At 37.4% G+C, this 16,551-nt stretch overlaps 3 protein-coding genes across 9 annotated transcripts in view; 1 reads left to right on the plus strand and 2 right to left on the minus strand.

Moving 5' to 3' along the window:
* LOC133657644 (collagen alpha-1(XVII) chain-like) overlaps positions 1-463 on the minus strand; it is an 89,004-nt gene extending 88,541 nt beyond the window's left edge. The window contains exon 1 of the mRNA XM_062059213.1: positions 353-463. The gene's annotated coding sequence lies outside the window, so the exon portion shown is untranslated. The remainder of the gene's footprint in view (positions 1-352) is intronic.
* A 405-nt stretch (positions 464-868) lies between these two features.
* Positions 869-8,769, plus strand: sfr1 (SWI5-dependent homologous recombination repair protein 1). Its single transcript, XM_062059224.1, has 3 exons — positions 869-1,137; positions 2,462-2,806; positions 8,022-8,769. Exons 1-3 carry the CDS (start codon positions 1,048-1,050, stop codon positions 8,247-8,249), a joined length of 663 nt encoding a protein of 220 aa, XP_061915208.1. The 5' UTR covers positions 869-1,047; the 3' UTR covers positions 8,250-8,769.
* A 1,656-nt stretch (positions 8,770-10,425) lies between these two features.
* Positions 10,426-16,551, minus strand: part of cfap43 (cilia and flagella associated protein 43) — a 59,527-nt gene continuing 53,401 nt past the window's right edge. For 6 of the 7 annotated variants that reach the window (XM_062059217.1, XM_062059214.1, XM_062059216.1 and 3 more), the window contains 2 exons: positions 12,513-12,684; positions 10,426-10,564 (listed from right to left, as the gene is read on the minus strand). In XM_062059217.1, the coding sequence (XP_061915201.1) occupies positions 10,489-10,564; positions 12,513-12,684 (248 nt within the window). In that variant the 3' untranslated portion in view covers positions 10,426-10,488. Of the gene's footprint in view, positions 10,565-12,226; positions 12,685-16,551 lie in introns of those variants that run through there. The other variant, XM_062059218.1, reaches the window with a different exon arrangement.

Below are 16,551 nucleotides of genomic sequence, written 5' to 3' on the forward strand. Positions count from 1 at the left end.
TGTGATGTGGCCCTCAGTGAAAACCACTTTGACACCTCTGTACTGTGTGTAAACTGCATAAAATAATGTCGCAACATTTTCCCCCCTCGTTCTTGTTTCACACTTTGTTGGAAGTGAAAGTGATAGATCTCTCAGCAAGATGATAACAGGAGCTCTCTTGTGTTTAGGAAGTTACGACCTTTCTAGATTGCAACTATATTTATGTCGATCATCGGATTAAGCCATTTTGATAAAACTGAGGGATATTGGCGATAACAAAAAGTGACACAAGCAACACATGGGCTACCTGGAAAAAGGTGAAACAGGCATTTGAGCGGTTTTGGATATAAATCCTCATTCATGACACACACACCTGTGTTTGATGAAGAGTTGGCGCCCTCACTCACATCTCACATAGCTTCAAGATTCTCAAAAAGCCACACCTTTTTCCATGCCTTTCAGCCAAGAAACTCTAAACCGGGGGCCTGGAAATAAAGAGTGAAAGGTTAAATGTTGACTAATTCGTGCAAATGATCTACAAGGCTTCATCATGCATTGCTCTGCCGCGCAGAATGTGAAATTGCACACTTCCCCGCAGCGTAGGAGATAGAGGATGGGGGAAAGTCTATAATAAATCTTCAAGTAGGGATGAGAAGTGTTGAATCACTTCCCTGGAAACTAAGAGAAATACAGTCTGACAAGTCCTCATGGAATTTATGAGCTCATTAAATACCTAAATATGTTAAAAGTACATCAAACTTCACCAAAATAAAAAGGCAATTCACAATAAATAACACTAAAATTACCTTTGAGCTGTGAACGAGAAATTTAAAAAGACAAAAAAGAACTACATTTCCCAAGGTCCGCTGCTGTCTTACGTCATAGCCCTCCAACCAATCACAGGCTTTGGAGGGCTTCTCGAAGCTCACAACACGGAAGTGCGGAAAACTGAATCCACATCGCCATTACGGATTTGTTTGTTCGAGTTGTGGAGTTAGAAAACTGTCGCCAAACCTTTTGGGATTTTTACTATCACACTTTTTTCATGCGTCGTCGCTGCTTTTTCTCATGGCGGTCACACCGAAGAATGTCGAATTCGAGTCCGTGTGTAGTTCACAGTCCGTGTCGGAGACCAGCCCTCATGACCCCGCGGAGACGGTAAATGGAATCATTTTGGTGTAAACAGCACATTAAAGTTTAAAGTGCTTGTCTTATTTGTTAATTTAACAGTGTTTTAATTAGTGTGCCTGTGTGACCCGCCTGGTCCAGCCAGTGTTGCCGACTCTTCAGTAAGGAGAGTCGCTATTGGCTGGCCTTAAAGTGGCGAGGTGACGTCATCGCCTCATTTGCATAATTTCTTCCTATGGATGCTATAGGATAGAAAGTACTTTATTGATCCCTGGGGGAAATTCAGCACCACAGTTCGCTCACAATAGACAATAAACACGGTATTTTTTACATGTGAATAATATAAATACAGTCTATTATACAGCATTATTCACATGTCAATAATATAAATACAGTCTATTATACAGCATTATTCACATGTGAATAACAAATACAGTCTATTATACAGCATTATTCACATGTGAATAATATAAATACAGTCTATTATACAGCATTATTCACATGTGAATAACAAATAGTCTATTATACAGCATTATTCACATGTGAATAACATAAATACAGTCTATTACACAGCATTATTCACATGTGAATAACATAAATACAGTCTATTATACTGCATTATTCACATGTGAATAACATAAATACAGTCTATTATACAGCATTATTCACATGTGAATAACATAAATACAGTCTATTATACAGCATTATTCACATGTGAATAATATAAATATAGTCTATTATACAGCATTATTCACATGTGAATAATATAAATACAGTCTATTATACAGCATTATTCACATGTGAATAACATAAAAACAGTCTATTATACAGCATTATTCACATGTGAATAACATAAATACAGTCTATTATACAGCATTATTCACATATGAATAATATAAATATAGTCTATTATACAGCATTATTCACATGTGAATAATATAAATACAGTCTATTATACAGCATTATTCACATGTGAATAATATAAATACAGTCTATTATACAGCATTATTCACATGTGAATAACATAAATACAGTCTATTATACAGCATTATTCACATGTGAATAATATAAATACAGTCTATTATACAGGATTATTCACATGTGAATAATATAAATACAGTCTATTATACTATTATACAGCATTATTCACATGTGAATAATATAAATACAGTCTATTATACAGCATTATTCACATGTGAATAATATAAATACAGTCTATTATCGGTAAAGTACCGAATATGATTCATTAGTATCGCGGTACTATACTAGTACCGGTATACAGTACAACCCTAGTTGGACCTATTAAAGTGCAATGAAGCTTATCTGACTCTTGTTGCTTGTGTGGACTCTGCAGCCGCACCAGAAGCTCAGCGCCTCCCTCAAGGAGCGTCTGAAGAGGTCACGGCGCTCCTTCACCTCGCCATTCCGCGCGGCCAAGCGCCTTTGTGTGGACGAGGAAGACGGCCAAGCGCTCGCAACAGATTCCCAGACGACGTATAACAACACAAACGCTCCACTCGTCAGCTCGCCCGCTGACATCAAGGGGCAGGAAGCCAGACCGAGGGGTGAAAGGTTCTCCGGGACGAGTCCTGGACCTTCTGAAGACTTGGCACAACAAAGGGAGCGACTCAGCCGGGAGGTGAAGGACAGGACGGAGACGTTGCGTCGACTTAAGATGGTGAAGATGTACAGAAGCAAGGTGGGTTATCTCTAGGGTTGCAAAATTCCGGGAATATTCAAAGTTGGAAGCTTTCCATGGGAATTAATGGGAATAAACATTGAACGCAACATGCTAGATCTTGCAGCATGATTATTAGCTAAAACAACCTGATTTCATGCAAATTCAGTAGAATTTCAACCCTGCACTGTGCATTCCTCCATCACATGCCCAGATAATTCCCAGCATGCTACACACTACAGCAGGGCTATTGAGGCCACACTAGTATTTGAGCCCAAGGACTTCATCCAGTCAGGTAATTGTTGATGATATTACTGGGGTAAATATATTTGATCTATGGTATTTAAGTGTAATAGAGGTGTAATTGCTTCCACTCAAGCTAGCTAGCTGTTCCTGTACTTGTTAAATGATTTTGGGGGCCAATATTATGGCGTCACATTAGTACCAAAAATCCAAGCGCGTAAAAACTGTTATCACGCGCTGATTCTCCACTTTGTGCGCGCGCGCGACACCCTTTTGCGCGCGCGGTGCCTTTGTGCGCGCGCGCGGCGCCTTCTTGCGTGCGCGCGCGCGGCGCCTTCTTGCGTGCGCGCGCGCGGCGCCTTCTTGCGTGCGCGCGGTGCCTTTCTGCGCGCGTGCTGTCTCGGTCTGTGCGCTGCCATGTTTCATTTTGGTACTTTGGGGGCGGGCATGCTTAGACCGCCCCTTCTTTCTGATTGGCTTTGGAAAAAAAAAAGAAAAATACAACTTCAAGTAGGTTGTAAAAAAAAGGCAGATGAAGTGAAACTATAGCAATGCTTTTCTTTCCACTCTCTCATGCACACAGAAATGTTATGAGAAGTATATTGTTTCAAAAATATTAACATTAATTGTTGATATTTTAAACATCTTTCAGATCACATTGCTCGAATTCAAAAACCACTTTACTACACAAATATTAGGCCCAATGTGCAAGATTATTCTATTAGTATTAGTTATTTTTATGTTTTATCATATCTTAGCCTATTTTTATATGGTCTTATTATATTTATATTTCAGTTTTTATTGTATTTTATTTTATAGTTTTTCATATTGTAGTTTATTTTTATGTTTGATTATATCTTATCTTATTTCACATTATTTTTGGACTTTTACCTGATGTGTATTTTAATTATTTTTAATCCATTTGTTTGATCATCTAGTGCAGGGGTCACCAACCTTTTTGAAACCAAGGGCTACTTCTTGGGTACTGATTAATGCGAAGGGCTACCAGTTAGATACACACTTAAATAAATTGCCAGAAGTAGCCAATTTGCTCAATTTACCTTTAACTCTGTTATTATTAATAATTAATAATATTTATCTTTGTGGAAACACTGATCATCTTAATGATTTCTCACAATAAATATATATAGAAACAGATAAATATCAATATGCAACACTTTATTTTTTATATTTTCTCTAAGTGCACATTTTTCAAATTGAACATTTTCAAATGATCACTTCTAAGACAGTCTTGTGAAATCACAATATCCCATTTTAACTAGCTAGCCACTAATATTTTTTAACAAATCATGAATTACTTTGCACCATGTTTGTACAAATAATAACTCATGTAAAATACAAAAGTAAACTCTCAAATTTTTAAATCATGTCACACTTTGAACTGGACACCAAATCTGTTATCTGTTTCTTTGTCAGTGAGTGGGAAGCCTGGCATTGCATGCTGTTAACTAGTGTATTGTACTCTGGTGTGTAACTTGACACTGCAACTCTGAGTGAGTCTTGCAGATGTGCATCAGTGAGGCGTGTTCTGTGTTTGTTCTTGATGAAGTTCATGTCAGAAAAGGCTGATTCACAAAGATAAGATTTTTCCTCATTGTTTGCGGAACCTTCTTAATCTTTTGGACATATTTTCACAGCAATCTGGCCTTAAGCTTAATTATGATAAATGTAAAATGTTAAGGATCGGAAATCTAAAGGGAACGTCCATTCGAATGGAATGCAAAGTGCCTGTTTTGTGGACAGATGGACCAGATAACATACTTGGTGTTGTTGTCCCAGAAAATCTGGAAGATTTAGGCTCAGTAAATTATGATAATCGACTAAGAAAGATGGACAAAATTATGCAATTATGGAAAGGGAAATCCCTAACCTTGTATGGTAAAATGTCTATTGCCAACTCGTTAATTATTCCTCAATTTATTTATTTGTTTTTGTCATTACCAGCTCCATCACAAAACTTTTTTAAGATTTATGAGCGGAGGGTCTTCGATTTTGTCTGGAACGGCAAACCAGAAAAGATTAAAAGAAAGGTTTTGTACAAAGAGTATGAATATGAGGGCCTGAAACTTCTCAACCTTGAAGCTATGTGTCTGTCTTTAAAAGCATCAATTGTTCCAAAGATGTATTTAAACATTGAGTAATACACAAATGTCCTGTTGGACAAAAAACATGTACTGTATCAAAAGAAATTGTATCCTTTTTTACAAGTGATCCCCTCCCAGAGAGTCTGCTGGGAAACATGGCGGGGTTCATAAAGGAAACAATCCACTCATAGTGGTGTTTTCAATTTTATGTGCCAGAAAAAAGAGACGATATTTTGCAGCAGTTAATATGGATGAACTCTAATATTGTAATAGATGGAAAGCCTTTCCTTTGGAAAAATATGTTTGAAAGAGGAATCATTTTTGTCAATGATATTATCAATGAGAATGGTAAAATTATGAAGTATGATGAATTTAGAGCTATGTATGGTGATGCTTGCTCAAGCTTTTCATTTTATCAACTAACTGGAGTAATTGGGAAAAGATGGAAACAAATAATTAATTATGGAACTACTAAATTATTAGTTTGTAAACCTCTAATAAGAAATTCTAGTTGGCAAAAAGGAACTAAAGTAAATAGAAAAATATATAATTTTTATTTAATAAAGAAATCTTTGAAGGCTGCCTCATACAACACAAATGGAAAATGGGAGGACTTTTTTGACTGCCCGTTGCCATGGGATGCCATATTCAAACTAATCTATAAAACCACTATCGATGTGCAAAATCGTTATTTTCAAATTAAAATTATTTATAACTTCTTACCCACAGGGAAAATGTTAAAATTATGGAATATGACAGAGTCAGATGATTGCCGATTTTGTTGTCAGGAGCCTGAATCCACCCTGCATTTGTTTTGGTATTGTCATATTGTGTCTTTGTTTTGGGTGGAAGTTGAAAAAATGTGTTTAAGGATTGGTTTGTTTATGAAGCTTAATGTGGTTTCTGTTATTTTAGGAGAGTTCATTGACAATCATGATTTAGTCAATTTAATTATAGTACTCGGTAAAATGTTTATTTTTAAGGCCAAAAACAGATATTCACTTAGTATTACTTTCTTTAAAACATTTATTCAGTATTTTCTAACTTTAGAAAGTTACATGGTTGAAAACGATAATGATGCCAAAAAACATTTAAAAAAAAGATGAGAAGTCCTCAAAGGCTTATTTTGAAAGTATAATTATGTTTATAGATTATATGATATCTGTTGTTGTGTTCCCTAATTTCAGTGACCTGGACATAATCTGGACTGTACATAAATGCTTATTTTGAAAATGTAATTTTGTTTATAAATTATATGCAATCTGTTGTGTTCCCTAATTTTTTTCTGTGTACATGAATGAAGGTGTGTGTTGCTGAGTCCGACTTGGACATTATCTGGACTGGGCCTGGTTTAAAAAAAAACTTTAAACAAATCTAATTTCATTGACAACCTGGTCTGTTGAAGATAAGGCCCTTTTTTAAAAAATAAAATAAAATAAGATAAATAAATAAAAAACATTTTCTTGGATAAAAAAGAAAGTAAAACAATATAAAAATAATTACATAAAAAATAGTAATGAATGAAAATGTTAGTGGACCAGCAGCCTATACAATCATGTGTGCTTCAGGGACTGTGTCCCTTGCAGATGTGTTGTCTATGTTGTGGGAACCAGAATATTGGTAGCAGAAAGAAATAACCCCTTTTGTGTGAGTGGGTGTGGATGAGTGTGCATGTGGGAGGTTGTTTGGGTTGATGCACTGATTGAAAGTGTATCTTGTGTTTTTTCTATGTAGATTTAACTAAAAAAAAAAAAAAAAAAAATTTTTTTTTTTTTTTTTTTTTTTTTTTTTTTTTTTTTTTACAACAGGCCCGCGGGCGACTCATCTGGTCCTTGCGGGCGACCTGGTGCCCGCGGGCACCGCGTTGGTGACCCCTGATCTAGTGTTTCCTCAAAGAGCCCTCTGGATCTCCACGTCCACAGGGTTCCTGTGATTGGCTATTGTCATTGTGTTGTTATTATTATTGTTGTTGTTGTTTGTTTATTTTTATGTACATGTTTGACTGTCTTCATGGGGTGTGGGTGTTATTTCTCATTTTGTTTTTAACTATGTAAAGCACTTTGAGCTGCATTTTAAATGTATGAAAAGTGCTTTATAAATACAAATGTATTATTGTTATTTTTAGTAATAGTACCCTTACAATCACTCCAAACCAGTTCAATAACTTACCTCTTTTTCAGCCAACATTTTTTGATCCACTTCTTCCAATGACCCGCCCTGCTATACTTCTGATTGCTCAAAGCCAATCAGAAAGAAGGGGCGGTCTAAGCATGCCCGCCCCCAAAGTACCAAAATGAAACATGGCAGCGCACAGACCGAGACAGCGCGCGCACAGAAAGGCACCGCGCGCGCGCAAAAGGGTGTCGCGCGCGCACGAAGTGGAGAATCAGCGCGCGATAACAGTTTTTACGCGCTTGGATTTTTGGTACTAATGTGACGCCATACAATATCTCTAGCTAGCTAGGTTTATGTACCACCAAAGTCTCATAATGACCCCAAAAATATTTTTCCGTTAGCCGTGATGCTAATTTTCTCTATGTTAAATCCCATTCAATTATGCTAACAACGTTAGCGATCCGAATTGACAAGCTTATCATCTTATTCTACGGAATAAGATGGACGGTGTCCAACTTTGAATAATCAAAAACATTTTCAAAATTTCCAGACTTCAATCAATCAATCAATGAATGTTTATTTATATAGCCCTAAATCACAAGTGTCTCAAAGGGCTGCACAAGCCACAACGACATCCTCGGTACAGAGCCCACATACTTCCCGAGCTTAAATTCCCGTGGTAAATTTCCGGAAACTTTCCATCCCTTTGCAACCCTAGTTATCTCATATGGCCGCTTTTGAACCGAGCTGATCACTTCTTTATCGCTCCCAAGAACGACCTGGGCCAGCTCCAGACCTTGGTGGACAAGTGGCGGAGCTGTGCCCAGGAGGCGCTCTATCAGCTCCAGTCGGACGTCCCGGTGGACGGACGCAAGGCCAGTCTCTCCGAGCTCATCGACCTCTTCGGACTGGATGAGAACATTCTGCACTTTGACCGCACGGAAGATGACTTCCTAAACAGGATCTCAAAACACACATTAGATGGACGAAGAAACCTCTAAAGTCCAGTTTGGGCACTACCAATTGTTCACTTTTTGAAACAAAAAGGACATAAGGGCAATACAAACTTGTCACAGGGTGTAAAGGTCCCTATTAAGACCAGACATACAAGTGTAAAAATAAGTGGAGCAATACTATTTTTCAAAGGCTAGTCCGTTTGTAATAAATATCAAGTTTTGTAAGTTTAAATATGTTGAAATTTCCAACTTTAGAGGTTTCTCTGCATGGTTAAATTCCAAATGATTCTACAGGGAAAAAAAAGTTTAAATATATTGAACTCTTTATTTGTTGCAGCTGCTCCATTTCCACCATTTGTTCACTTTTTGAAACAAAAAGGAAATAAAGACAATATAAACTTGTCACAGGGTGTAAAGGTCCCTATTAATACCAGATGTAAAAGTGTAATAAATATCAAGTTTTGTTAGTTTAGAGGTGTTTTTCCCCAAAATATGTTCACATTTCCAACTTTAGAAGTTTCTCTGCATGGTTCAATTCCAAATTATTCTACAGGAAAAAATTTTTTTAAATATATTGAGGTCTTTATTTGTTGCAGCTACTCCATTTCCACCATTTGTTCACTTTTTGAAACAAAAAGGAAATAACGGCAATATAAACTTGTGTTGTCTGTCTATCTGTGTTGGCCCTGCGATGAGGTGGCGACTTGTCCAGGGTGTACCCCGCCTTCCGCCCGATTGTAGCTGAGATAGGCTCCAGCGCCCCCCGCGACCCCGAAGGGAATAAGCGGTAGAAAATGGATGGATAAACTTGTCACAGGGTGTAAAGGTCCCTATTAAGACCAGCCATACAAGTGTAAAAATAAGTGAAGCAGTACTATTTTTTCAAAGGCTAGTCCTTTTGTAATATCAAGTTTTGTGAGTTTAGAGGTGGATTTTCCCTAAATATGTTCAAATCTCCAACTTTAGAAGTTTCTCTGCATGGTTAAATTCCAAATTATTCTAGAGGGGAAAAAAGTTTAAATATATTGAACTCTTTATTTATTGCAGCTGCTCCATTTCCACCCTTTGTTCACTTTTTGAAACAAACAGGAAATAACAGCAATATAAACTTGTCACAGGGTGTAAAGGTCCCTATTAAGACCAGCCATACAAGTGTAAAAATAAGTGAAGCAATACTATTTTTTCAGAGGCCTTTTGTAATCAATATCAAGTTTTGTGAGTGCAGAGGTGGATATTTTCCAGAAATATGTTCAATTTTCCAACTTTAGAGGTTTCTCTGCATGGTTAAATTCCAAAAGTTTAAATATATTGAACTCTTTATTTATTGCAGCTACTCCATTTCCACCATTTGTTCACTTTTTGAAACAAACAGGAAATAAGGGCAATAGAAACTTGTCACAGGGTGTAAATGTCCCTATTAAAACCAGACATACAAGTGTAAAAATAAGTGAAGCAATACTATCTTTTCAAAGGCCTTTTGTAATAAATATCAAGTTGTGAGTTTAGAGTGGGATTTTCCTGAAATATGTTGAAATTTCCAACTTTAGAGGTTTCTCTGCATGGTTAAATTCCAAATGATTCTACAGGAACATTTAAAAAAAAATATATATATATTGAACTCTTTATTTGTTGCAGCTATTCCATTTCCACAGCTCTGCACCATTTGTTCACTTTTGGAAAACAAAAAGGAAATAAGGGCAATATAAACTTGTCACAGGGTGTAAAGGTCCCTATTAAGACCAGCCATACAAGTGTAAAAATAAGTGAAGCAGTACTATTTTATTAGAGGCCTTTTGTAATAAATATCAAGTTTTGCAAGTTTAGAGGTGGATATTTTCCCGAAATATGTTCAAATTTCCAACTTTAGAGGTTTCACTGCATGGTTAAAGGCCTACTGAAAGCCACTACTAGCGACCACGCAGTCTGATAGTTTATATATCAATGATGAAATCTTAACATTGCAACACATGCCAATACGGCCGGGTTAACTTATAAAGTGCATATTTAAAATTCCCGCCACACTTCCGGTTGAAAATCTCCTTTGGATATGATTTATGCGCGTGACGTCATAAAATGCACGGAAGTGTTTGGGCCCTTTTGGACACAATACACAAAGCTCTGTTTTCTTCGACAAAATTCCACAGTATTCTGGACATCTGTGTTGGTGAATGTTTTGCAATTTGTTTAATGAACAATGGAGGCTGCAAAGAAGAACGTTGTAGGTGGGATCGATCGGTGTCTTAGCGGCTAAGTACAATACTTACAGCAACACAACAAGGACTACTTACCCTGATAGAAGACGCCTAGCCGATGCTTGCCGCCAAACCCACGGATGAAGTCCTTCGTCGCGCCGTTGATCGCTGGAACGCAGGTGAGCACGGGTGTTGATGGGAAGATGAGGGCTGGCTGGCGTAGGTGGAGCGCTAATGTTTTATCATAGTTCTGTGAGTTCCAGCTGCTAAGTTGCTAAATTAGCCTTAGCGTCGTTAGCAACAGCATTGTTAAGCCTTACCAGGCTGAGAATGTTTAACCGTGTAGTTACATGTCCATGGTTTAATAGTATTGTTGGTCTTCTGTCTATCCTTCCAGTCAGGGGTTTATTTATTTTGTTTCTATCTGCATTTGAGAACGACGCTAGCACGTTAGCTCAGTAGCTAAGTGTGTCACCGATGTATTGTCGTGGAGATAAAAGGCACTGAATGTCCATTTCGCGTTCTCGACTCTCATTTTCAAGAGGATATAGTATCCGAGGTGGTTTAAAATACAAATCCGTGATCCACAATAGAAAAAGGAGAGAGTACATAGTTCTGTGAGTTCCGGTTGCTAAGTTGCTAAATTAGCCTTAGTGTCGTTAGCAACAGCATTGTTAAGCCTTACCAGGCTGAGAATGTTTAACCGTGTAGTTACATGTACATGGTTTAATAGTATTTTTGATCTTCTGTCTATCCTTCCAGTCAGGGGTTTATTTATTTTGTTTCTATCTTCATTTGAGAACGACGCTAGCACGTTAGCTCTGTAGCTAAGTGTGTCACCGATGTATTGTCGTGGGGATAAAAGTCACTGTGAATGTCCATTTCGCGTGCTCGACTCTCATTTTCAAGAGGATATAGTATCCCAGGTGGTTTAAAATACAAATCCGTGATCCACAATAGAAAAAGGAGAGAGTACATAGTTCTGTGAGTTCCGGTTGCTAAGTTGCTAAATTAGCCTTAGCGTCGTTAGCAACAGCATTGTTAAGCCTTACCAGGCTGAGAATGTTTAACCGTGTAGTTACATGTCCATGATTTTATAGTATTGTTGGTCTTCTGTCTATCCTTCCAGTCAGGGGTTTATTTATTTTGTTTCTATCTTCATTTGAGAACGACGCTAGCACGTTAGCTCAGTAGCTAAGTGTGTCACCGATGTATTGTCGTGGAGATAAAAGGCACTGAATGTCCATTTCGCGTTCTCGACTCTCATTTTCAAGAGGATATAGTATCCCAGGTGGTTTAAAATACAAATCCGTGATCCACAATAAAAAAAGGAGGGTGTGGAATCCAATGAGCCAGCTTGTACCTAAGTTACGGTCAGAGCGAAAAAAGATACGTCCATCACTGCCTCTCAAGTCCTTCACTGTAACGTTCCTCATCTACGAATCTTTCATCCTCGCTCAAATTAATGGGGTAATCGTCACTTTCTCGGTCCGAATCTCTCTCGCTCCATTGTAAACAACGGGGAATTGTGAGGAATACTAGCTCCTGTGACGTCACGCTACTTCCGGTACAGGCAAGGCTTTTTTTTTTATCAGCGAGCAAAAGTTGCGAACTTTATCGTCGATGTTCTCTACTAAATCCTTTCTGCAAAAATATGGCAATATCGCGAAATGATCAAGTATGACACATAGAATGGATCTGATATTCCCGTTTAAATAAAAAAAAATCATTTCAGTAGGCCTTTAAATATATTGAGCTCTTTATTTGTTGCAGCTACTCCATTTCCACCCTTTGTTCACTTTTTGAAACAAAAGGGAAATAAGGGCAATATAAACTTGTCACAGGGTGTAAAGGTCCCTATTAGAACCAGACATACAAGTGTAAAAATAAGTGAAGCAATACTATTTTTTTCAGAGGCCTTTTGTAATAAATATCAAGTTGTGAGTTTAGGTGTTTTTTCCCCTAAGTATGTTCAAATTCTGCATGGTTAAATTCCAAATGATTCTACAGGAAAACTTTTTTTTTTTTTTTTTTAAATATATTGAAGTCTTTATTTGTTGCAGCTACTCCCATTTCCACAGCTCATTCCAATGAAAGGTAAACAGAACCTGCTCACTTGGGCTTGGACTGGACCAGGGAGGGGATGTTCCTCATGCCCAAGCGTTCGGCCTCGGCGCCGAGGAAGGCCAGTTTCTCCATCTGGACCTTGGCCGTGTCCTTCAGCTTGCGCAGCAGCAGCACCTCCTGGTAGCGCTGCTCGATGTTGGCCGCCTCGTTTTCTTCCATTGCTGAAAAAAAACGGCAGAACGCGACTATGAACCAAAAAAAAGGAGGCGACGCTTGTCATGTTGTAAGGGGTGGGGTCACATTATGCAGCAGCTGCACGGGGTCGTAAACAGTTCAAACAAAAAGGTGCTTGGGGCGGTGTCGGGTTTGCCCCCCTCTCTGCTCGTAGATTTCGGGTCCAGATCTGAGAAACCGACACCTCTACGGTGCATTCCATGGCACACAGTGGAGGTTTACCAGCTGTCCGCCCTTTTTTTTGCTTGATAAGATTAAAGACAGCTCTGTACCACCACCAGTACACCAGTGGATAGTAACCCGGCCAAACGGTCTTCACGGAACTCCTAGAAAACAAATTGTGTGATAACTTATATACAATTATTCTGACAACGCTACTATCCCGTATCGGTCTGATACCAGCAAAAAAAAAAGATATCATCGTGTGAATGCTCCAAAGCATTCTCTTTATTACCAAAATTCATCTATTAATATTCTTCTTCTACAGATTTTGGCGCGCTTCACCTTCCACATTTTTCATCCGATTCAAACCAACCAACTTCAAACTACTCCGCCTATTCGGGAGTCGCAGGCTTTCCCTTGACACATTTTCAGATTTCCCTGAATTCCAGGTTTTTCGGGACATTTTTCCCGTTCCAAATGAATTGGCCATTTTTCAAACTTTCCACCATTTCCACATTTTTCAAGCGGTTCAAACCATTCCACCTCCAACACACAAACTATCATATTTCCAACATCAAAAAAAATTCCAGGAATTCCCAGAATTTCCGTTTTTTTTTTCCGAACCCTTTTTTCACCCTTTTTTCTGTCGACTACCCCTTCCACATTTTTCAACCGTTCCACCATCAAATCATTCCTCTTAGTCAGGACCAAAAACAAAGTTGTTTTTTGAACTGGAAAAATTCCCAGTTTTCCCAAAATTCCCTAATTCCCAGTGCCTCCATGGACCTTAAAGAACTGCTCACCCCCAAATCCTCCACACGACACCTCCGCTCCGGACAGGCTAACCTCCGAGGACAAAGCTACCAACCATGGGAGACTGGGCTTTCTGCTCCCAGTCTGTGGAACGCTCTCCCTGACCACCTGAGGGCACCATAGACTGTGGATGCTTTTTAAAAAAGGCTTAAAAACCCTTCTTTTTTTAAAATTAAAAAAACTTTTTTTAGATATATGCGTGCTAGTTCTAGCTATTAGGCTGTTCTAGTTTTATTTATTTATTTATTTTAATACACTCTAGCACAGGGGTCACCAACGCGGTGCCCGCGGGCACCAGGTAGCCCGTAAGGACCAGATGAGTAGCCCGCTGGCCTGTTCTAAAAATAGCTCAAATAGCAGCACTCACCAGTGAGCTGCCTCTATTTTTTAAATTTGATTTATTTACTAGCAAGCTGGTCTCGCTTCGCCCGACATTTTTAATTCTAAGAGAGACAAAACTCAAATAGAATTTGAAAATCCAAGAAAATATTTTAAAGACTTGGTCTTCACTTGTTTAAATAAATTCATTATTTTTTTTACTTTGCTTCTTATAACTTTCAGAAAGACAATTTTAGAGAAAAAATACAACCTTAAAAATGATTTTAGGATTTTTAAACACATATACCTATTAAATTCCTTCCTCTTCTTTCCTAACAATTTCAATCAATGTTCAAGTAAATAATTTTTTTTTTATTGTAAAGAATAATAAATAAATTTAAATTTAATTCTTCATTTTAGCTTCTGTTTTTTCGACGAAGAATATTTGTGAAATATTTCTTCAAACTTATTATGATTAAAATTCAAAAAAATTATTCTGGCAAATCTAGAAAATCTGTAGAATCAAATTTAAATCTTATTTCAAAGTCTTTTGAATTTCTTTTAAAATTTTTGTTCTGGAAAATCTAGAAGAAATAATGAGTTGTCTTTGTTAGAAATATAGCTTGGTCCATCCATCCATCTTCTACCGCTTATTCCCTTTGGGGTCGCGGGGGCGCTGGAGCCTATCTCAGCTACAATCGGGCGGAAGGCGGGGTACACCCTGGACAAGTCGCCACCTCATCGCTTGGTCCAATTTGTTATATATTCTAACAAAGTGCAGATTGGATTTTAACCTATTTAAAACATGTCATCAAAATTCTAAAATTAATCTTAATCAGGAAAAATGACTAATGATGTTCCATAAATTATTTTTTAAATTTTTTTCAAAAAGATTCGAATTAGCTAGTTTTTCTTTTCTTTTTTTCGGTTGAATTTTGAATTTTAAAGAGTCGAAATTGAAGATCAACTATGTTTCAAAATGTAATTGTCACTTTTTTCGTGTTTTCTCCTCTTTTAAACCGTTCAATTAAGTGTAAATATCATTAATTATTAATAATAACATCGAGTTAAAGGTAAATTGAGCAAATTGGCTATTTCTGGCAATTTATTGAAGTGTGTATCAAACTGGTAGCCCTTTGCATTAATCAGTACCCAAGAAGTAGCTCTTGCTTTCAAAAAGGTTGGTGACCCCTGATGTAGCACTTTGAGGTTGTTTGCTCAATGTAAAGTGCTTTTACAAATAAAATATATTATTATTATTATTAATACCATTTCTCAATTAAAAATGTTACTACTTCAACATTTCTCGACCGATTTGAAAAATTCCAACACCAACCATTTCCACTCATTCAGAACATTCGAGTCTTTTAGCATTTTCCCCAAAAAAATCCCACTTTTCATGAAATTCCCATTGAAATAAATGGGACATTTTTCAAAGTTCCACAATTCCCACATTTTTCATCCGATTCAAACCGTTCCAACTCCGAAATATTCAGCCTGTTCAGGAATTGTGTGCGCTCCTTCAACAATTGAAAAAAAAAATCCCGGATTTCCAAGAATTCCCAGTTTTTAGGGACATTTTCCCCATTTCAAAATGATTTATACATTTTTCAAACTTCCACAATTCCCACATTTTTCATCCGATTCAAACCGTTCCAACTCCGAAATATTCAGCCTGTTCAGGAATTGTTTTTCGCTCCTTCAACAATTGAAAAAAAAAATCCCGGATTTCCAAGAATTCCCAGTTTTTAGGGACATTTTCCCCATTTCAAAATGATTTATACATTTTTCAAACTTCCACAATTCCCACATTTTTCATCCGATTCAAACCGTTCCAACTCCGAAATATTCAGCCTGTTCAGGAATTGTGTGCGCTCCTTCAACAATTGAAAAAAAAAATCCCGGATTTCCAAGAATTCCCAGTTTTTAGGGACATTTTCCCCATTTCAAAATGATTTATACATTTTTCAAACTTCCACAATTCCCACATTTTTCATCCGATTCAAACCGTTCCAACTCCGAAATATTCAGCCTGTTCAGGAATTGTTTTTCGCTCCTTCAACAATTGAAAAAAAAAATCCCGGATTTCCAAGAATTCCCAGTTTTTAGGGACATTTTCCCCATTTCAAAATGATTTATAAATTTTTCAAACTTCCATAATTCCCACATTTTTCATCCGATTCAAACCGTTCTAACTCCGAAATATTCAGCCTGTTCAGGAATTGTGTGCGCTCCTTCAACAATTGAAAAAAAAAATCCCGGATTTCCAAGAATTCCCAGTTTTTAGGGACATTTTCCCCATTTCAAAATGATTTATACATTTTTCAAACTTCCACAATTGCCACATTTTTCAACCGATTCAAACCATTCCACCTTCAACACATTCAACTCATCCTAGAAATTCAAGCAAACATTTTTCCACATTCAACAAATTTCCAGGAGTTGCTGTTTTTTTCTAACCTTCTTTCAAAAATCCGGGATTTTTTCCCACATTTTTCAACCGATTCAAACCATTCCACCTTCAACACATTCAACTCATCCTGGAAATTCAAGCAAACATT

This window comes from Entelurus aequoreus, linkage group LG09 (genome assembly GCF_033978785.1).
Source record: "Entelurus aequoreus isolate RoL-2023_Sb linkage group LG09, RoL_Eaeq_v1.1, whole genome shotgun sequence".
NCBI lineage: Eukaryota > Metazoa > Chordata > Actinopteri > Syngnathiformes > Syngnathidae > Entelurus > Entelurus aequoreus.